Here is a 22,991-nt window from a genome sequence, read left to right as displayed (position 1 = left end):
GTGTATGATTTTGTTATTAATGGCGGACCCCGGGGGTCGGTGACTTATCTACATCAAATGAACTCATCACCAAGTTGTTTCATATACCTAACTGTAGCTTATATTCACGAAAAGAACGCCTTTCAGGTAACACTTTTATTTTTACTTCGTACATTATATTTAAATATTCATAATGATAATTTTTATTCTGAATGCTTATTTTAAGTTAAATTTTGACTATTGCTCTGTTAGTTTTTGTAATGAGTGAACATGAACAACTTTTGATAATATATCACAAACTTTGAATTTTATAAAGAGTATACCGGTATCTAGAAATTTTGAGATATAAAATTTATTTGAAGGAAGAAATCTGCACACACATTAATTTTATTTCTTATGTGAATGTTCTTTTGTATTTTTTTTTTCATTTAAAAGCAATCGAAAGTAATTCTGAATATGATAAAAAAAAAACAACCAACATGCTGTAAGGATTTGCTTTTTAATATCATTTTATACTAAGTTTGATAATTTCAGAAATCCAAAACAAAATGCGAAGATTGGTGTATTTCGTTGCCCTCTTTGCCGTAACACAATGTTCAGACAACTGGACACCACCGCCAGGTTAGTCTCTGAAAATTCAATTGTGAAATCTTAAATAAAAGTATTCTGATTTGCAAGTACTATGCCTCAAAGAAATCGGGGTTTGACTGATAAATTTTCAAGTTCGGCACTTATAGATATTTAATTTAAAAAACGACTTACTGTAAAGTGTGTTTTGCATAGCATTATTACGTTACTTCCTAGCGCATCATATAGACAATACTTGAAGGGCAATCGACAATTGCATGTATAATCTTCAGGAATATATTATGCTATTAGAAGATTTCATTTTACCAATTTTAGTGTGTTCCCTACCTAAGCAAAGAGGACCATGCTCAGCTCAAATTGAGAATTTTTTCTACAATCCTATATCCGGTCGATGCGATAGATTTATGTTTTCCGGATGCGGCGGCAACGAAAATCGTTTTAGAACGGAAGAGTCCTGTATCAGCCACTGTGTCTGTCATATTCCACCGGAAGCTGGTCCGTGCCGATCCTCAATCGAAAAATGGTTTTACAACCCGACCAAAGGTTGCTGTGAGAAGTTTACCTATGGTGGTTGCCAAGGAAACAGCAACAACTTCCAAACATACGAGGAGTGCCGCGCGTCGTGCGTGGGATCCGCTCCAGGAATGGTTAAACCGCGCGGAAGCAATTGGGGCAGTGGAAGCGTCATACAATTTGAAACCAATAATTTCTACAACCCGATGAGAGCCGGAAACAAGTTTTCCGGGTCAAAGACGGTTTGGCTCCACGGAGATCGGATGAGTGTTATGGGAGGCACCCCTCAAGCAAACAAGATTATTAATTATATATCACCAAATATCAACAAAAAAGACCATTGGCACTTTGTTGCAAAGCAAGGAGGGACCAAAGAAATATTCCCACAACAGTTAGGCGGAAGTTTAAAATTGACCGGTATCTCTTCCAGTAGCCAAACACAACCGGTAGGCGGGTCCCGAATGGTACTCACCGGAAGTAGTTCAATTCCTATGGGAAGTTCCGGTGGACAGCTTTCATCTATAATTGGTTCTTCTTCCGGTGGTAGTTTCTCTGAAGGCGTTCCAATGGGCGGTTCTAAATTAGTCATGAGCGGAAGCCGCTCCGTTCCTATGGGTTCGGTTGGATCTTCCAGTGGAAAATTCTCCCAGTTGTTTGGAACATCTGGTGGCGGTTTGACCGGGGATGGCGTTATAAGCGGAAATAGTTTGATGCCAGGTGGTGCTGGTGGACGTATGTCTTCCATGTTTGGGAAATCCGGCGGCGGGGGTTTGGGTGGGTCCTCCTTACGACTTTCAGGGCAGTCCACAGGAGGAATGATGAACGATGATGCTATAGGTTTGATTTTATCACATATCTAATTGTACATATTGTGTGTGTATATGTACACGTATATTTAATTCAAAAGCGTTAATGGGTTTTTTTAACAACAAAAAAAGGTGATCACTGCATATAATTCTGTAACTGTCATTGTTAATAAAAGATGTAATTTTATTTTCAATGTATAATGCTAACATAATTTACTAAATAATTTTTATAGGTGGATCCATTGTCTCTGCGCTTTCCGGTGCGCAACATCCGCCGGGAATGGGTTCCGGTATGGGATCTGGTTTCGCCAGTGGAATGACAAATGGTTTATCGCAAGGGCAAGGTAGTCAAACTGGTGGCGGCGGATTCGTGTCAAGGGCGAATTTAATGTCAAAGGACAATCGAATTCCAAGTCCTCACAGCCACCTTTCTTTATCGCTGCCAATGGAGCCCAGTGGTGGCGGAAGCAACGCGTTGATGCAGATGATGCGTGGAGGCGGCAGAGGACAGGACATGATAGGTGGCGGACTCAACATGGCGAGGGGCGGAGGAAACTTTATTTCGGCTAAGGACAACCCCTGGCACCCGTCGGGATTGAAGAAAAAGTAAAATAAGTACGGAGAAGAATAAAAAAAATAAATACATGTACTTCTGTGTGCATATTGTACATCAAAACAAAAATTCTTTTTATTCTTAGTATTTTTGTTTATTCAAACGACAGATTTGTTGATTATTAATTAAAATCAAGAATTTACAAGTATCTTATGGTTTGATTTGTAATTCTACTTTCCAAAATAAAGTACATCAGCCATTTATTAAATATTATCAATGAATAGAAACATCTTTAAAAACATTTTAGTGTATAAGGCGCTTTTTTACATCCATACTTTTCTTTATTCTAAACCGTATAAAAAATGAGAAAAAATTGAAAAAAAAAAACATCTTTATGTCCAACTGTCTGTTTTTAGAAATAATGTAGCGTAAAATGATTACAAATTGAAGATTACATGTATACGCTACAAGTTTGTTGAGTCAAATAAAACATGATTCCAAAAGTTTAAAGAAAAGTAGAATAGAGCGACTCTCAAAAAACGAAACCAGTTTTAAAAGTTTCTCTTTTCTCGCAGCAAACATTTTTCTTAATTAAAATAAAAAAACTTGAATAGAATTGCAGTGGAGCCCTCCTCCATACACACCCAGTTTTGGGGAGGATCTGAGGTATAACAAATATGGGGGAAAATTACCCATCTAAGTTACGCTCCCCCGACCCCCTATACGGATTACAATTTAAAGGAAGGATGAAAATGCCTAATATACATGATACACTTTTGTAAATAAAAAAGACACAACCACGAGTTTTTATTAATTAATCAAAACTTGATTTCAAAGTTCTTTACAATTTTGTAAAGATAAGTATACCCATATACCAGGGTACGTTTTTCTTTGTTTTTTAATTTATTCACAATTGCATTTGGATGTTCTTTTAAGAAGGTGGATTATTTCAGTTGCAACTTCAACTCATTCAGCACTTCGAGTTATATGTATACATATAAGCTCAAATGAATTTTTATGTTGCACGTACATTGTAGCATCGAGGGGTTGGGGAGGGGGCAGGGGGGGCTGCCTCCCTCTCACCTATATATGTGTATATGTGCACCTGTGTATACATATTTAAAAAATGAATTTTGAAAAAAAATACCCCTCTTCTTCGCACAGATACCAGGCACCCTACAAATATGATTTTCAATGGTGAAGTTCTAGCTTGTCAATATTTCGGGTAGTGTTGCCCCCCCCCCCCCCCCCCCGGCATTCAGGTTGCTGTCATGAAACGCGCGAAGCATTCGGAACAATGGAAAATGTGCATGACTCTAAGTTACTGCAGTATGTCGATACAAACTCAGGGCAAACCAGAAATAAAGTTCCTGTGGTCACAACCCCGGCCCTGATTTATCGATAGTACGCACGCCATTGACCTACTGATTATTTATGGTTGCAGCCATGACATAGCTTATTATTCCGTTCATTTGAAAATTCATGATATATACATGTATGTCATTAGCTTTTCATGAAACTTTTTAAGAATGAATTCATCGAAAGATACAGAACATAGAACATAATATACATTTCCATACACAGGGAATTTATAGTTGGTATCGATATCCCTTTTACTGGCGTATCTTTTTATCATTTAAAGTAGATTAAAGTAGTGAAACCGTTGAATTGGTGTATGCACATTTGGTTGTATAGAAGCATATCAACATTTTAGAGTAAACCTGTTTAAATCCTAACACGATATCAGTATTACAATGCAAGATTCTGGTATATTTATTTAGTTTACTAAATTTGAGAGAGAGAGAGAGAGAGAGAGAGAGAGAGAGAGAGAGAGAGGGATTCATAATTGTTTTCTTACGGTGGTTTTCCATATCGTAAGATGCCTTTCATTTTTCATTTTATCGATAATACATGCTGTCCTTTGCCGAAAAGACTTTTATGCATTCTCTCATATAAAAAGAATAAGTATATGTAAGTTTGTGGTAGCCTGTCAATCATCTGTCAGAGGGGCCCTGAGCAGTGTCCGTCTCTGTCATCTGGAGGTCCCCATTGTCCAGAGGTGAGAGAAGCCAGGGGGCAGTCACACGCACAAAATCCAAGATGGCCAAAGCGGTAAGTCGTTTTTCAATTCATAATCATTTTTCTACAGGATAAATTTTAATTTTTTTAACTTTTGCAATCTTGCAACGTAGAGTAATTTTGATGTTTGACAAAAAAATGCTTCCGATCAATTTGAATGCTTTCTAAATATAAGATAAAAATCCAAAAAATTTCTTCGTTTTCCTTTTGCTCATAATCGATATTTGCATGTCCTGCTGGAATAATTTTATACGTCATAAAAATGATGATTAATTTTGAGTTTCTTTAGTTTCATCAAGTTTCTAAATTTAGAATAAATGGAATACTGATTTATGCTTCTAAATGAAGTACCACAATTCTACTGAATCGTATCATGCATGATTGCTCTTCTCATTACTTAAGATTGCAGACGAGAATTGAATTGACAGTCATAGACGATATATGCATTCAAAATGATGAAATAAAACTCGAAGCACACTCTCCTTCGAAAAAAATGAAATTGGCTAAATGCTACTTGTTTAAAGTTAATGTTAAAGATATTTTTTTCATATGCATTTTCCCCCCAAATTTTCAACCATCTTGAGTTTATATTCTCTGTCAATTTAATCTGTTTATTGCTCACTAAAGACACATCACCAAGTGTAGCAAAGTCTTGAAAGTAAATCAATATATATTCGTAGTTTTATTGTAATATGTGATGACAGCACATATAACTGATGAGTTATGTAGATTTATTGTAATTAAGTGGTTCTGGATCTTCGATCCCGATTCATTTTTTGCGACATGCATTCTACCATTGTTTCGCCTTTCCTCCGGTACACCATTTTTCTTTCTTTTCTTTTTTTTCATTCATTCGGTGACCATTGAAAGAAATGAAAATGGGGTTTCTTTTCTTTAATACCTGGAAACTCATTAAACAATAAATTGAGATCTCTTTGTGAGTAAAGTCAACGATATCAATAATAATGTAATTCCAAATCATTGAATATATACGAACGCATTATTATATTAATAGTATCAAAGTTCGATCTAGAGTAAGGTACCGGATTCTTCCGACCCCCCCCCCCCCCCCCCCGGCCTCCAACCTCCACCCGGAAAACATTTTGGATCCGCGCGGGCATGCAACAAGATATAAGACTCCATTAAAACTTGTGCTACAATTTATATAATGAATTCACTCATTGGTGAACACTCTAGCCGGTATGTGGATAACGTGTAAATTCAAAGCGTTGCTCACGTTCATTAACTAACCAATCTTCATGTAAATAATCAACTCAATAAGTTTTAGCGTATTTAGTTTTAAATGAAGACAACTATTCTTTCATCCATATGTTCAGTGAAGGTTATTGTGATTGAATGTAAATTATGACTTTATTTATCAACTCGAGTGACGTCATTGCCCTTTGATTTTATCATACAATTGAATTGTTTTCAATAAATCTTTTCATGGCGTTGATTTCTCTGTTGTCCATAATTTTCTAAACAAGTTTCATATATCAAAGTTGTGTAGAACAAATGGAAACAAATCGGAAAACTTTGATCCATTACCTAAAACGGTCAACGACAATTGACATTTTCCTGTACAAGAATCAAAAGAAATAAAAAATGTCACACTAGGTTGTTCATGCGTTACATTTTGCCCAAACAACCACCAATACGGGTTTTTCTACACAACACTTGCACGGTCACAATCGACATTTATAAGCTTGTAGTTGACCATATTGTGGCCGCTACGTGTTCCCCTTGCAGTGAGAAGTGACCAGATTACGTACATGTGCATGCATAAATAAGCATACTTGCAAAACCGTAGGTCTCCGCAAAGGAGTGGGTGACACATTGTCATTATTTTTTGTTTTTCCAAAGATCAATCGAAGATCCAAGTTTTAATTAACATATAATACCACAGGTGTCTGTACATAGTGCATGCGTTCGGCGAACATGAACTGACTGCGTTCGTAATTACGTCAGCAGAGTAACTGTAACAGTTAATGACGTCAGTAGAAAAATTGCATTTACTCAATATACTTACATTGCAATCTTTTTTATAATTTTTCTTGGAGCATAATTATATGTACATAAATGTAGATTCATAAATGTAAGTGATTGTTGTAAGATATCACGTATTTTACACACAAAACATAAACAGTTAACTATTTATTTTTCCAATTTACTATTGAATGAACGTGTAACTATATGATGTATTATAATGAATGTTACATGTAATTTAATTATAGAATAATGGTTGCTTGTGTTCTGCAGGTGTGGGAGCTAGTGGCATTTGTTCTGTTTAGCTTCATTTTGTCGGCTAACGCCCAGCAGCCAGCCGCAGAAGGAAGAATGGACAGACGTAAGCATTCCAGAATATCTAAAATCAAATATAGATTATGATCTCGGCCATTTTCTTTGCATTTTCTATCTCCTGAAAAGAAGAGTTTGAGTAATCTTTATTATATTATAAATATACAGTCAAGTATGACGGGGATTAAAAAGATGTTAATTGATGCAAGAAAGATCCTCAATAGAGAATATACTTTTTTTTTCAGTATGTTTCTCAGATCCACAAGTTTCACAGTATTGTGCTGGCATGGAATCCTATAAATATTTTTTCGACGACCGAACAGGAAAGTAAGGAATGGATGTTAACATAAAGCCACAGGAATGATTTCTGCAACATTCAACATACAAAGTCATGAATGAACGATGTAGATAATGCATGTACATTTAAAGATTGATAAATTCCCTATTTATTACATTTACTCACATTCTTCTCTATGTTTCAGATGTGTTTATAGGCTAGGATGTGCCTTCTCTGGATTCCCAACGATGACACAGTGCAAGAAAGAGTGCGTGTGTAGACAGCCTCTATCTGAGGGGTCCCAAGTGGGGGGCCCGAATTGTGAGCAGGAAATCATGCGCTGGATGGCAGTTGGCGAAGTATGCGTTCAAAAGCCTTACACTGGCTGTGGGGGTAATGGAAATAACTTCTTAACACAGGCCGAATGTCAAAACGCTTGTAATCCCCGGGAGCTGGAGTCGATGATGGGGTTTGACATGCCTTCCTTTAATGATATGCCTTTTGCGCTCCCGCCTGGGTCTTTTGGCAGCGGTATGGCTCACCCTGGATTACCTCCAAGTGGAATGCATGGCCCACCGCCGGGCAGACCGAATAAACCTCCTTCAAATATGGGTAAGAAAAATGCTCGACCAAACGGTAATGCTAGAAAGGGCGGTAACAGAGCACAAAATCAAAGGAAACCTCCCCCACCTCGCAATAATAACCGCCCACCACCTCCTCGTGGAAATGGTCCACCAAACCAAAGAAGACCCAATGGTCCACCAAATGGGGGATGGCATCCACCCCCACCGCATGGAAATAGACCCCCACCACCACCACCAGGACCTCAAAATTTCCCACCTAATGGCAACAGACAAAGAGGTCCCCCACCGCCAGGAAACAGGCAAAACGGCCCCCCTCCACCCCAACGTCACGGCATACCCCCTCCATGGGCCAGAAACGGACCACCAAATAGAGGACCAAATGGGCCAAACGCAAATTCAAACTTTCCTCCTCAACGTCAGCCGAACGCACCACCTCAACGTCAGCCGAACGCACCACCTCAACGTCAGCCTAATGCACCACCTCAGCGTCAGCCTAATGCACCACCTCAACGCATGCCAAATGCACCACCTCAACGTATGCCAAATGCACCACCTCAACGTATGCCAAATGCACCACCTCAGCGTCAACCTAATTATCCTCCCCCACAACGCCAACCTAATTATCCTCCCCCTCAACAGAATTCGAGACCAAATTTCCCCCCACCTCAAAATAACCCTACACAACAACAAAGACAACCGAACATCCCACCACCACCACAGCCCAACCCTCAATCCAATTTACCGCCAAATGCGCCGGCAGCAAACCCCAGTAATTTTGGCGCTCAAGTTCCACCAATGACTTCTCCACTTCCGGATTACCCATCATCCACTTCCGGGTGGAGTGACCCATTTTCATGGATGTTCTACTAGTTTTTAATTATATTTCCAAGCATAATTGTGAACTTTTTGTTGCTTTGCTTTCAATGAAAGTGATCTCAAATTTGTTGACTTTGATATTTAACTTAATTAACGACATTTTGATTTGTTTACTGTGGTGTGCATTAATTTTTAGAACCTGATATTCTATAGAATTATGTGCGCAAGATATGGATTTATAGGGCGAAAATACTGTTCAAACAATAGTTACAAATCATTTGCTTTAAATACTCAGTATCGCTTATATTCCAGTAATTCCAAACCCAAAGAATTGAATCTATACATACTTTCATGTACATGACTATTTTAACACTAGCATACAGCCATACATTATATGTTGTTGATTGTTGTATAACGTTGAAATAAAGAGTTTTAATACATAGTACATGTACATGTACAAATATGTCATGAAATGTTGAAAGTAGAGTTCGATGAAAGACGAGGAGGAAAGTACTATGTTCTTTTTATCACTGATAAAAGTCTTGTTACATGTACAAGGTACTGGTTTATTTGATTTTTATTTAATTTTTTCTTTTTTTTTCTTTTTTTTTTGGAGGGGGAGGGGTTTGAAGTATGAGCTATTATTTTTTATAACAGCAAAAAAGTATATCAAACATATCAATATATGACTTAGCAAATTGCGCAGAATGCATCGAGTGGACGTCTTCGCATCTGAATAATTAGGGACCACGATTGAACTTTTTTATTCATTCTTTATTTCCCTGCAAATCAAACATCAGTGGAAGTAAAAGGTCGAACGTGCTGTGATCAGATTGCACTGCAATGGTAGTGGAAAACACATTTCATCATTAACATATGATTATGAATATAGAGAAACCCTATCGTCGTGTTTTATTAATGGACACATATGCATCAAATACAAAATCCCCACACATAACTTAAAGTTCTAAAGACTTAAACTTGGTTTATTATCACCAAAAAAAAAAACCTTTGTTGATCCGCCACGAAAACGTAATGGAAAATGCGATCACAATGAAAAATTACGAGACGCACGTGAATCGAAATAAATTATTCATGCATCATTCCTGACCGGTTGTAATTAACATTTCAATGAAAAATGCACTGTCAAATAATTAGTCTGCATTATTATAAAAATACGTTTTTCATGTCGCACCGGGACCGGTTCGGTATGGACTGTGTTCATTTCCTGATCCACCTGTGTTGTTTCACAGCGGTGTTTCGTGTATGTTATGGGAGAGTACAAATTCAAAGCCCTGGAACTCTTCCGGAAAGTAAGTCAATTTTATCTATCAAAGCATTTAATTTTATTTTTTTTTTTTGCTTGTTTGTTTGGTTTTTTTTTAGTTGCGTGCAGAGATGGGTAAAGTAAATCATATTAGTTTTTATCATCAAAATATTTTGGATTTTAAATCTTTGGTTTGATTTTTATTAATAGTTTTTCGATAAATTAATAAATTTAATTATACGCCATTTCTCAAGTTAAAGAATATATCAGAGTTGATTGTTATCAATTATTTTGGTATATTCAAGATAATCTGACATTATGCTTCACAGAAAATGCATTTATTAGTGAACTGTAAACGTGCATTTTTGCGTGTATTGTTTGCTAATCTACCGTACGTTTGGTATAAAAATACTTATACCTATAGTAAGGCCTTTTCCTTTTAATTTGTTTAGGTTGCCTTGATATCAAGCCCGAATCAGATCCCATATGTGGGGGCCCCGGTTTCAAACGATATGCGTACGACCCAAAGAAGGGGCGATGCACCAGCTTCATACACCACGGGTGCCGAGAATCCAAGAACGTTTTCAGCACGCGTAGTGAGTGCCAGCGCACGTGTGCATGTAACGTTTCTCTCAACCAAGGCAAATGGTGCGGGACCCAAGACCCTTACAAACTTCGTTATTACTGGGAAAGGGAAAGTGGATTGTGTCGTCCATTTTGGTACAGCGGCTGCAGCGGAAATCACAACCGGTTTGCGTCCATAGAATATTGCCAACGAGTGTGTGACGTCAACTATCGCCCCGTCTGAAAAGTCCCTTTTCATATTTTAATTTTCTTTTCATTTTATCATATTTTGTAAATCCTTGGCTTATTTACCTTTTTATGGTTTCCTTCTTTTTTTTCTTTTTTTTTTTTTTTTTTTTGCATTTTTATGCATTTTTCCTTTCCGATCTCGTTTGGCCCGTGCCTTGCGAGATTGACCCTAGTTCACCATTTTCACCTTTACGGCCAATCACGCAGTTGTGTTTGACCTGTCGTGACTAGTGTATGTATTTGTACAGTATATTAATGCGTTGTGTAGGAGATGAATGTATGTGTAAGTTGCATAATTGAGTATTTATTTATAAAGTATGCATGAATATTTTTTATAGCGTGTGTGAATATATTCATCATGAATACGCTGCCAGTCATTGTTAAAATATTTAAACTGATAAAATAAACTCTATAAAGATCCTTTTTTATTTATTGTTTACTATTTTCATCGTCAAAATGCAAGGAGAGAAATTAAAAATAGAAAATGACTTTTTATGTTTCGTGTCATCGTTCTAGTCTTTTATTATAATTTTTACTAAAAATTGCGAACTCTTAAATACAATATCTTTAGAGTAAACAGAGGTTAATGCATAAAAATTATTTTTATAAAAAAAGAATAAAAGCGTCAGAAACTGGCGTGTGTTATTTCCTTTTGATTTTATCAGCGTAGATCATGCAGGGGTACAAAATTCCAAGGGCGACATAGTTTCTTTATTGTGAAATATTTTACATATATAAATGTCCATAATCGTCTCCTATTCGATACTGTTAGATCTGTAGAAACCCCAAAAAAAATTGATTCATCAATATATTTTTGAAATATACTGACTAATCACACTCATCTAATAAAACGTCTGTTTCTCCTTTTTAAACATTAGGAATTAAATTTCGATCATGAAGTTGATTAAATGACTAATTAATTGACTTCCCCGTACAAAGCAATCAGTTGATACAATTTTATTAAAAGCTAACAGCAAATCGGAGGGCATTGGGCTTTTGTTTGTTTTTAGGGGGGTTTAATGGCTTTTGCTCTTTTTTTTTTTAACTGGGAGGAAGGATGGGTAAAAAAAATTATAATTTAAATTTTTTAATGATTTTTTAATAAATTAAGAAATTTATTCATATGTGATTTCTTAAGTTTAAGAATATATCAACGATGATACATTTTGTTATATCCAAATAACAAGGAATCTGATATTGTATTTCAAAGAAAGTGCGTTTAGTGAACCGTAAACTGCATTTTTGCATGTATTGTTTGCGGTACAAAACTACGTAAACGTAAGATCGTTTTTCTGTTTTAATTTGTGTAGGTTGCCTTGATATCAAGCCCGAATCAGATCTCATATGTGGGAACCACGAACGACCCAAAGAAGGGGCGGTGTACAAGCTTAATACACCACGTGTGCCGAGAATCAAAGAATGTTTTCCGCACGTGTAGTGAGTGCCAGAGCACGTGTGCACGTAACGTTTCTCTCAATCAAGGCAAATGGTGCGGACCCACGTGCCCGATCCATACAAACTTCAATATCACTGGGAAATAGAAAGTGGGTTGTATCGCCCATTTTGGTACAGCAGCTGCAGTGGAAATAACATGTACAACAGGTTTGCGTCCATAGAATATTGCCAACGAGTGTGTGACGTCAATTATCGCCCTGTCTGTAAAGCCCCTTTTCTTTTTTCTCTTCTTTTTTTTTCATTAAAAATTTTCTACTTTTTTATACTCTTTTTTTTTGCATTTTTTTTTAAATTTTACATTTCTGATCTCGAATGGCCTGTGCTTCGCGAGATTGACCCTAGGTCACCATTTTCACGTTTACGGCCAATCACGCAGTTGTGTTTGACCTGTCGTGACAAGTATATGTGCAGTAGATAAATGCATCATGTATGCGTAAGTTGCATAATTTATTGAGTATTTATTTATTTATTTATTTATAAGATATGCATGAATATTTCTCATAGTGCATGTGACAATATTAATTATAAATCCGTGGCCACTGATATAATAAACTCTATGAAAATCCTTTTTTTATTTATTGTGTACCATTTTCATCGTCAAAAATGCCAGGAAACAAATTTACCTTAACGCGATATGATAAAAATAGAAAATGCATTTTTTTTATGTCTCGTGTCATCGTTAGTCTAACTATAATTATTACTGCTAATTGCAAACTCTCGAATACACAACATCTTTAGAGTTAACATCGGTTTATGCATAAAAGTTTTTTTTTTTAAACAATAAAAACGTCAAAATCTGTCGTTTTTTAATTTCATTTTATTTTATCTTCTGAGGTAAGACGTACTGAATTCCAAGAGCTAAGTAGTAAAATCTTTTACAAATATACAATTCCATAATTGTCTCTAAAAAGATACTGTTAAAGAAATTTGTAGAAGCAACAACAAAAAAATTCATAAATATATTTCAGAAATCCTGATTAATCACACCAATGAGACGTCTGATTCGCCTATTTATATATTAAGAAACCTCAATCGGTTGGTAAATTAAATGATTAAATAATCGACTTCCTGGTAAAAGGTTGATAAACTTGATTGTGTCCTTATTAATGGCAGATAAATCTTGTACACGAAGACACGAAAAATAAAGCGTTGACAGTTTACAGGAAACGCAACCAAACTTGAAATCTGAGAGCAAACCATGGTGTACGAACATTGATGATTTTATAATTATTATACAAAATTAATAAATTTATAATTGTCAGCGTCTCTCCATTATATTAACGATTTAAAATTTTGAGATTTCTACTGCATTACGTGTGTCCTGACTTTCAATCTAAAGTTAAAAGTATTACATAAATGTAATTTGTCATGTGTAAATTTTTACATTGAAAATTAGCCAAGGATTTATTCTTTAAAAGTGTTTAACGTTTTACTGCATTGCGTTCTAATTAAAATAAGGTATAGCGATCTATTAGGAGCGGATCAAAGATCTAATTTTGATTAGATTGTAACAAGTTACTCGGTGCAAGGTGCCCGGCTTTAGAACACTCACATACACGTTTAAACACCTTTCCCAATAGTAATTTTAAATATTTTGAAAACCACTCATTGATACTCAGGTAGAGTAAAGGAAAATTTTTAATATATACCTGTATATAAAACCCTATACCATTGTGAAGAACCCCATAGATAATACATTGCAATACGAAGGAAAAACTTGCATGAGTCGTTTTTTTAAAAATGCATTTTCATGCGCGGATCCAGCAAATTTTTCCGGTCGGGGGTTCTAAAGCAAGGGGGTTCCGAATCATATTGCGATAATTTTACATGTACTATGTAAATTTAATAAATTTTCATTTTCCAGGGGGAGGGGAGGGGGGGGGTCAGGACCTCTAGATCCGCGCATGCATTTTGGACCCGGCGCAGTGTTCCCCCATCCTCGCAAATGGAACCTGAATTTCTGCATCATCAAAACCTCAAAACCAGCACAATCAGAGAAATAAGAATGAAAGGTATTTAGAATTGCCAGGTTCTGAAAAGTCATTAATTACCCACAGATAATTGGATGCTGGACATGTTAATTGATCTATTATGTTTAACAATCTTGAAAATTAACCCAAAGTGACTCTGCACGAATGCAAATTATTACCACAAAGTTTTTCCGTTCATAATTATCCCCCTTACATGCACACAATCATTTGTTTACAAACTTGACTAACAAAGAAATATTAATAAAACACAAACAAGAATATTATTATAAAACGTGTTGCCAAAAAGTGTCTTTATTTACAATTAAACTAGCTTGTTCCAAGGAGGCAGTTTTTAAAAACAATGAGGATTCCCTTTTTCAAAAACATGAGAAATTTGCCACATTTTTCTGTGTAACCATTTCAATTTTTATTGCGTAGTGTATAAAAGTTGAAATGAAGTTTCCAGATTTAATTCTACATTCCATTTAATATGTATAACGTTGCATGTAAAAAAAAGATTGACATTGAATTGTGTAACTTTAATTTTTCCATTGCATCATCTTTAGTGAAAACAGCATAGGAACTGCAACACATTCTTTAACACGCTATGAAAGTATTTTTAAAGTGAGTAAATTTTGAAACAAAACTTTCAAAGTTCATTGATTTGGTCCCACATTTAACGCTCTGTATTTTTTAAAAGTGCATCATCCTTTCAAAGTGCGCTACCACAATCACATTATAAGCATTGAACACACACACACAAATAAATTAAGGATATAAGTCTGTAGAAAACCGTAACATCGAAGTTTCATTCTAATACTGTAATCACATATATACATTTTTTAATAACTACAAAGTTTCTTGGATTCTAATCAGTTGTTTTATTGAAGTTGCGTTGAAAACTATCTCATTTAATTTGTAAATTTAATAAACGCATAACTTGTATGTCCAGCTTATGAAAATTCCCCGAAAAATAATGGAATTTCCTTTCAATATTAACTAAACAGTTTTATAAAAAGTATATTCAGCAAAATATTAGCCTAACTTAAAAGTTGTAAAATAAGAAAAGTTTTTGGAAAAATCAAGGAATCACAATCTATACTATAAATATGCACACCTAACATGGCGTCTTTTCAAAATAGTTTTGTGAAATTTTATTGTGCAATTTTAGAGGCATTGCACCAATAAACTGTTTTTAAATGTTATAAATTTGAGAGGGCCAATATTCCCGGATAAGTAAAGGAATTTAATATCTAGAATATCTTAAGTTTCGCTACAGCATTTAAAAAATAGGACCGCCGGATTTTCATTTTGGTCGGCCTCCGGGAATACAGTACGTCTATCTTTTGTTTTTAACGCACTGCACACAGTGTGCCTCATCCATATAAACCTCTCGTGTACTCTATACTAATTCATGTATTTGTATGGAACGCCATGGCTGCCTTATGTTAGATGATTTTATTTTATGCTGTGGGTCTATTATTTAATGCTGTGGGTTTGTAATTATATGCTGTGGTTTTATAATTATATGCTGTGGTTCTATAATTATATGCTGTGGTTCTATAATTATATGCTGTGGGACTATTACATGTATTATATGCTGTGGTTCTATAATTATATGCTGTGGGTCTATTATTATATGCTGTGGGTCTATAATTATATGCTGTGGTTCTATTATTATATGATCTGGATCTATAATTATATGCTGTGGGTTCATAATTATATGCTGTGGGTTCATAATTATATGCTGTGGTTTCAGTATTATATGATACTTATATGCTGCGGTTTCATAATTATATGCTGTGGTTTCATTATTATATGCTGTGGTTTCATTATTATATGCTGTGGTTTCATTATTATATGCTGTGGGTTCATAATTATATTCTGTGGTTTCATTATTATATGCTGTATGTGTATTATTATATATTCTGTCGGTTTATTCGAAACTAGCTATTCGAATCCGGATTCAATAATGAAACCACAGCATATAATTATGAACCCACAGCATATAATAATACAACCACAGCATATAATAATAGATCCACAGCAAATAATTATAAACCCACAGCATATAATAATAGACCCACAGCATATAATAATAGACCCACAGCATATAATTATAGAACCACAGCATATAATAATAGATCCAGATCATATAATTATAGATCCAGATCATATAATAATAGAACCACAGCATATAATTATAGACCCACAGCATATAATAATAGACCCACAGCATATAATTAAAGAACCACAGCATATGATAATAGACCTACAGCATATAATAATAGACCCACAGCATATAATAAAATCACCTAACATAAGGCAGCCATGGCGGTCCATATATTTGTATACAGACATTTTACAAATTAAGAATATGAAATTTATGCATTTCGTCAGATAGTTTTTGCTTGTGAAATTAAGACAACCAAAACATGCGAATATATCATTTATTATCATAAAAGCAAATGACGTAATCAATAGCAACGAATGCAGTTCCAGATTGAGTGCCCTGTGCTGTACTAATTTCTGCCGTTACAAAAATTTTGATAAAATTAATTGAGACAAATATTTGATTAACAAATTGAGTGTTTGTACTGTATGTACCTTGAATGTACTGTAAAAATCCGAAATCAAGTAATGTTATTGAATTGTTTCGCATTGTGCAATACTGTATATCGCAACATCTAATGATATTATGAATTCTATCATTAATTTAGAGGTATTTTGGTATTAGCTTATTCTTTTTTTTTTTGCTTGCTTGCTTTTCGCTATAGAGTCTATATATAATATGAGTCGATTAAATACTCTATTGTATACATGTATGAGTGGATACTAGACTTATGCAGTATGGTTGTACAAATAGTAAAAGTCAAAGTCATAAATGTTTCTACTGTTATCGTAACAAAATGATAAACAACACGGACGTGCCTTCATTCTTCTAAGTATTTTATTCTTTTAGCGATTCCGGTCTTAGACTCTCCCACCATCATCTCACCGTCACCAAGGATACACACGCCGCGTGGTATACTTATTCCGCCTTCGGGAATGATGTACCTCAGGAATCGCCCGTCTCTGTCCAGCATGTGAATCTTGTTACCGCCAAAATCTGTAATGATGACGTAACCGACAGAATCAGTGGCGACTGAAGAAACATTAAAATCACTGTCCTTCCCCGAGTACGAGTACCGGAATATGCCCAATCTATCGACAGCAATGACTGCCTTTTTCTTCAAGTCAGTTACAATGATGTCCCCGTTGACATTCTCAGTGATGTAATACGCCTCTTTGTACAGAGGTTGACACTGCGAGTCGTACTGGATTTCCTGGAGCACGGTACCGGTACTGCTGTATCGGACGACTTTGTTCTGATTGTCTTTACGGAGACAGACCAGTGGACCACCGGACGCAGCGCTAGTGACGCCGAATGGCTGCCAGTCCCTGGTAGTGAACATCGTCACTACAGTGTCGGTGTCAGATATCATTCTCACGGCTTTAATATCACTGTACACTACTTGTTTGTTGTACATACATATGTACATGCCGTATGTGGTAATGCTGACGGTATGGTGGAGGTTTCCCTGGAGATCAAACAACTTCAGTTCTGTGCTCTCTCCTCCCATCCACACTTTGTTATCGTCGGTAACGGTCATGTTATACAGACGAGATTTATACTCTTCATTAGCAGGAAACCCAGTGTCTATAACAGAAGTAACTGTTGGTAACTCTAATATTCTTCTACCCGGTAACTCTCTTTCTTTGAATTCATTTTCCAAGAGTGACGTTTTGTTTTCTTTCACTTTTTCAACGTGTCCGAAATAAGTTTGCAAATAATTTGGATCTATTTTGCATTCATAAAATGACGGAAAAGAATACTGTGAGAACTCATTTAAATTCTGATGATTCTGAATCACTGGCACAAAAGTCTGCATTTCTTAAACGTTTTTTGATTTCTTTAAATTTACTGTTTTCCCGTTCATTTCATCCACTTTTCCAATCATTTCTTTAAACTCTTTCTTTTATTTCTGTAGTACAGCCTCGTGTTCCTTATGCATGTCATCCAGTTCCTGGTGAAGTTTCTTCACGGTCTCCTCGATCTGTTTGTGCCACTCTTCTCCCTGTGCTGTAACTTCATATTTCCTCTGTTTGTAATATAAGGATATCGAGGACAACATCTTCGTCGTGTGATCAAGAATTTTTTCTAATTCATGTTTGGATGACTTCTTTCGCGATAACTTTTAAAAGTTCTTCAATTTTATCGGACAGCTCAGACATTTCGTGCGATTTGTGTTTGATAGATACACAGATGATGCATATCGGAGCATCACAAGTTTTACAGTATGCGAAACAATTGTTTTGGGGGTGGGAATCACAGTAACATGTGTCGTCATCATCCTTGCTGGTGTAATCTACAATGTCATGGACGTTCTTAGATTTCACGCGTAGATGTATGGGGACACAGGGGTCACAGAGATTGACCCCGCATCGTCTGCAGAAAAATGATACTGGTTGCTGACATAGATCACATCCAACAAAATCCTGGGCGACATTTCTAGATTCCATCATATGCACACCCTGTGAAAATAGTAATCAGAAATATTTTATTTAATATCCGGTACATTGTTTTAGGTCATATAATTTATTTCCTGAAATGCTCATTAAATACATGCCTGAAAAGATTTTATACGAAACGCTATTATCAGCTATCCATTAGAATTCTAAAAACTATAACATGTATATTAATTTTTAACAAATCTTCTACTCATAAATTCCCCTTATGTAACACGCATGCTCTAACCTATTCGATATTCAATATTTTAAAAAATGAAGAACTTTAAAAGAGAAAACCTCTAGCATACCCCGTCTCTTCGTTATGTTCAACTTCGAAAGACTTTTAAAATTTCGAAAAAATTATTTAGCTACCGCTAGGCATACATGTATATCGTAGGATCCCGGGTCACTTAGAAGTAAGATGAGCATTAGACACCCCCTTAATGTGTGTCAGAAGTTTACTGGCAACCGGTTATTCTAAAAGCTATTATTTATATTTTCATTATTTTAAAATTTAACAGTTTTCCAATCCCGTGTTAATATAAATGTGATACTTAAAAGTTTCTAATTTACATCAGATGAAAAAAAGTATCAGTTTTGTAACTGCTGAGAGATGCATACCCTGCAGCAGGCACGTAAAATCGTTTTTGAAAGGGGGGGGGGGTAGGCACACTCTTACAATTTTTTTTAAAGGGCTCATTCCCGAACCTTGAAAACCCTTATCCTTAAAAGGGGAGGCGGTAGTTCTTCAAACTTCAATTTCAATGTTACTTTCCTTAATTTCGCTTTTAACCCCCCTCCCCCATGCTACATGCCTGTACATACTAGTAATCGCCCTTGGAATCATCTTTGTAGACTGGCACCATACTTGTTTGCAGCAAAAACAATTTTAAAATACCCACACAAATCATATTAAATAAATGATACATGTATATTAAATCAATCTCTAATTTGGGAATTAATGTAATTAATTCCCAAATTAGAGACTGATTTAATCTATCAATCATTTGATATGATTTTGTGCGTTTTTTCAATTGTTTTTGCTGCAAACAAGATATTCTAAAGCTTAAAATGTGGTCTCGATTAGTCTATTTAGAGTCAGGAAGGGTCGTATAATTTTTTAAAACAATTCCTAGATAATAACCCGCGCAACGCGGGAATTAACACTTAACAAATGAATGACAATGCTACATGTATAATGTTGAATATTTTTTTCCCCGTATATATCGTGTCCGAATTGTTTCTTTATTGTTTCTTAACGTATTCTTTATAGTTAAAATTAAAAAAAAAACTGCATAGCTGGATATTTAGAAAAGGGATGAAAAATTTAAACCGAATTGTATTCATGATATATACATGAACACGACCTTAATTCTTTTTTGTTGCAGCTAAGCGGAAAATGATTACAATGGTTTTTGTAAACCAGTGAGTGAGTATTTAGGACGTTCCTTGTCTTTAGGTCAAATATTACTAAAATTGTTATCCCTGTCCCAAATGTGAAGGTCGGATAAGAGACTGTTTTGGAAAATAAATTGGGGAGGGTGCCCCCCCCCCCCCATTAAACTTCCCCGTTTGATAACACAATCTGTTCCTTGTTTACAAATTAATGTATAAAAGTTTACTACCAATCTGTCGTGGTATTAAAATGTATGAAATTTGACGAAAACGCTAGTGTATGCATACAAATAGTTTTTAAGGTGTAAGGGAGATAAATCCAATTTCTTTACGTCACCGTTTACAAATTATGCTTGTTTTATTGTTGTTAGGTCCTCCGTCGATTCATAATTCACAGATAAACTTTATTCTATTTACACGATCAGATCAAAGAGATAAATAAACAAAATTTAAATTCCATTATACCCCAAATATCTTCTTGACATAGATAAACATGTCAATGGGACAAAAGTTACAACTTAATACACATGCACAATCAGAACGTGAGGTGCATATACACGTCATGGCATGTTACAAAATAAAATTCCAAAAAGCTCCTAATTTATTAAATTACATGTACTTTATCATTCTTTTATAATTGAAAATAAAAATTAAGAAAAAAACCCAGACAAATCGTATACATGAACAATTATTGAATGTGATAGTCTCAGTCTTGGCAATATGCCTGCATGTGTATAGATCATTTATGCATTTTTCTCTTATTACAATTTAGGTTCAATGTAACACAGACAGTCTAGATAAAAAAAAATTACCTCATATAATGCAGGTCTGTCCCATTAGGAAAGAAAATTCCTCTCGAAGGAAATATGGACGCAAACAAAATCTACTTTCGGTTTGACAATGGTCCCAACACACTTCCTCGGTTGTTCTGATCACGCCCGCCCTAACCGTAACCGTAATCCGTAACCGATGAAAAAAAATTGCGGTTAGGGAAATTGCCGAGTAGTTACGATTGGTTGAAGGTATTAACGAGTCGAAGAAGAGGGGGGTAACTAAAGGGAAAGAATCTGGGGGAATAAGCCGTTGCAAATGCCCAAGACCCTCTCGTACGTCTTATAAAAAGTAATAAACGTACGAGTTAACTGGGCATTTAAACGGTGGACAGTATTGTCCAAATGAAAATGTCCAAAAATGCGAGAAAGGGGCAATCGACATGAAAGGCGTTACTGCGCTTAAATTTTGTAGTATTTACATATACTTTAAACTGGCAAATTTAAAATGACAATCACATACTCATTTAAAGAGTTAAAATACAAAAATGTTGATTGCTTTCTAACAGTATTATTTATTTACTAATTTACCTCAGTCATCGTATACAACCCCTAACGCAGGGGAGTCGACAAAGAGTATGGAGAGGGGTCGATTTTTCCGCTTTGGAGACAGAAAGAATTTAGTTAACTCCTTTTGTAGGTATTCAAAACAAGTATTTTTAAAAAAAATATACAGTGGCGTCGGAAGCAAATTGAAACGGGGGGGGGGGGGGGTGGGCTAGACGTATAAAACATCTTGACAAGCAAAAAAAAAAGGTCTTTGCTATGTATAGATTTGCAAAAAAGTGGGGGAAGGGGCTAAGTCCCCATTAGCCCCCCCCCCCCCCGGTTGATATACACCACATGGAAGACAGCGATAGTCAAACCAGTAACGTATAACAAGGGGAATTGTTATAGGTCACTGGTCAAACTTTGTGTTAGTCATTGGTCCTAGTGGTCTTTTGTCTTGTGGTAGAACTACTTTGCTTTTTCTTTCACAACAAAACACGCATTTGTAATGTGATTTTCCTGCCGATACAATTGGAAGTGAAATACATGCCTAGTTAATCGTTGAATTTTCTTTAAGCGCTTAATATAACTGATTTTATTGTTATCAGTTTTCCGCAAACGACTGGACTTAGTCATTTAAAGACCAATCTAAAAATTAAAAGAAGAAAACTTACTTTTTACCATAGAGTGGGTTTTCGTACAATTTTTTGGAAAATTGAAAAAGATAGACGTTAATATGTGTTAACAATATTCGTTCTTTAAAAAATAGTACGATGACCCACTCTATGAAAAAATATAATTTGAACATCCGATTTCTATATCATTTTGTTGCCGAATTAGCATATAACTATTTTGTTGTCTTAATATCAATTAAATGTGAAGTTACTTTTTACTGAATGTATATGATCACATATGTTTAATAAATGTAACGAAAGTGAAATTTGCTAGAAATAAAATATCATTTTTTTTAATGAACCTATGTGGTTTTTTGCCTCGGCTTATTCCCCCAGATTCTTTCATCGAACTTGCATCTCAATTTTTTGGCGTTGGAAACGTGTAACAAAATTGCAATATTTAAAGTTGATAATTTTATTGATCAAATTCTACCTATACCTAGCCAATCAGTTTTATCTAGAAACGATCAAATCTGCATTCCCAGATACGTGTACAGTTGTAAGACATTGTTTTCTAGTTTTAAGGTAGAAAATTAATAGCAGTATTAGTTTCATTGTAATTGATTTATCATTCTTTGTAAACTCCCCCTAACTGTCGATTAAAAAAAAAACCGCGCTAGTGTTCACTAGTCGTACCCCCAAATGTGGGGTTGTATACGGGTGTTGGAACATGTACATATTCCTGGCACCCCGGCTTCCTCCCACATTATACCCACTTGTGCCAACGAAAGATATGAATATAAGTTGTAGTACTTGTTTAGGAATCGTTGTAAAATGTACATTGTACAAGAATAAAAAAAAAACTCGCAGAGAAAATCGCGGGACAGAAAATCGCGACATTAAATACCTGAGAGAGAGAGAGAGAGAGAGAGAGAGAGAGAGAGAGAGAGAGAGAGAGAGAGAGAGAGAGAGAGATGTAAAAATATGAGAGATAATTTAAATTCATTTATCATAGATAACAGGTTTTAATTTAATTAAACACGTGAAAAAGTTTCTCTTGAAAATAAAACACGTAAGTGTACCGTAAAATTGTTGGAATATAGACATCAAATGT

At 35.4% G+C, this 22,991-nt stretch overlaps 3 protein-coding genes and 1 pseudogene across 3 annotated transcripts; 3 read left to right on the top strand and 1 right to left on the bottom strand.

The window, feature by feature from the left end:
* LOC128177064 (keratin, type I cytoskeletal 9-like) lies at window positions 1-2,644 on the top strand. Its single transcript, XM_052843587.1, has 4 exons — window positions 1-126; window positions 514-600; window positions 883-1,917; window positions 2,120-2,644. The coding sequence occupies exons 2-4, from the start codon at window positions 528-530 to the stop codon at window positions 2,494-2,496; spliced, it is 1,485 nt and encodes a 494-aa protein (XP_052699547.1). The 5' UTR covers window positions 1-126; window positions 514-527; the 3' UTR covers window positions 2,497-2,644.
* Window positions 2,645-4,445: 1,801 nt separating this feature from the next.
* LOC128176708 (basic salivary proline-rich protein 2-like) lies at window positions 4,446-8,938 on the top strand. The gene is made up of 4 exons (XM_052843220.1): window positions 4,446-4,551; window positions 6,778-6,865; window positions 7,062-7,143; window positions 7,299-8,938. Exons 1-4 carry the CDS (start codon window positions 4,540-4,542, stop codon window positions 8,545-8,547), a joined length of 1,431 nt encoding a protein of 476 aa, XP_052699180.1. The 5' UTR covers window positions 4,446-4,539; the 3' UTR covers window positions 8,548-8,938.
* A 618-nt stretch (window positions 8,939-9,556) lies between these two features.
* Window positions 9,557-11,239, top strand: LOC128178626 (BPTI/Kunitz domain-containing protein 5-like). Its single transcript, XM_052845875.1, has 2 exons — window positions 9,557-9,806; window positions 10,213-11,239. The coding sequence occupies exons 1-2, from the start codon at window positions 9,632-9,634 to the stop codon at window positions 10,566-10,568; spliced, it is 531 nt and encodes a 176-aa protein (XP_052701835.1). The 5' UTR covers window positions 9,557-9,631; the 3' UTR covers window positions 10,569-11,239.
* A 5,201-nt stretch (window positions 11,240-16,440) lies between these two features.
* Window positions 16,441-20,910, bottom strand: LOC128177787 (uncharacterized; annotated as a pseudogene).
* Between the last annotated feature and the right edge of the window lie 2,081 nt (window positions 20,911-22,991).

Source organism: Crassostrea angulata, chromosome 3 (genome assembly GCF_025612915.1).
Source record: "Crassostrea angulata isolate pt1a10 chromosome 3, ASM2561291v2, whole genome shotgun sequence".
Taxonomy (NCBI): Eukaryota; Metazoa; Mollusca; class Bivalvia; order Ostreida; family Ostreidae; genus Magallana; species Magallana angulata.
Note: the sequence above shows the minus strand (reverse complement) of the source record. Positions and strands in the feature narration are given on the sequence as shown.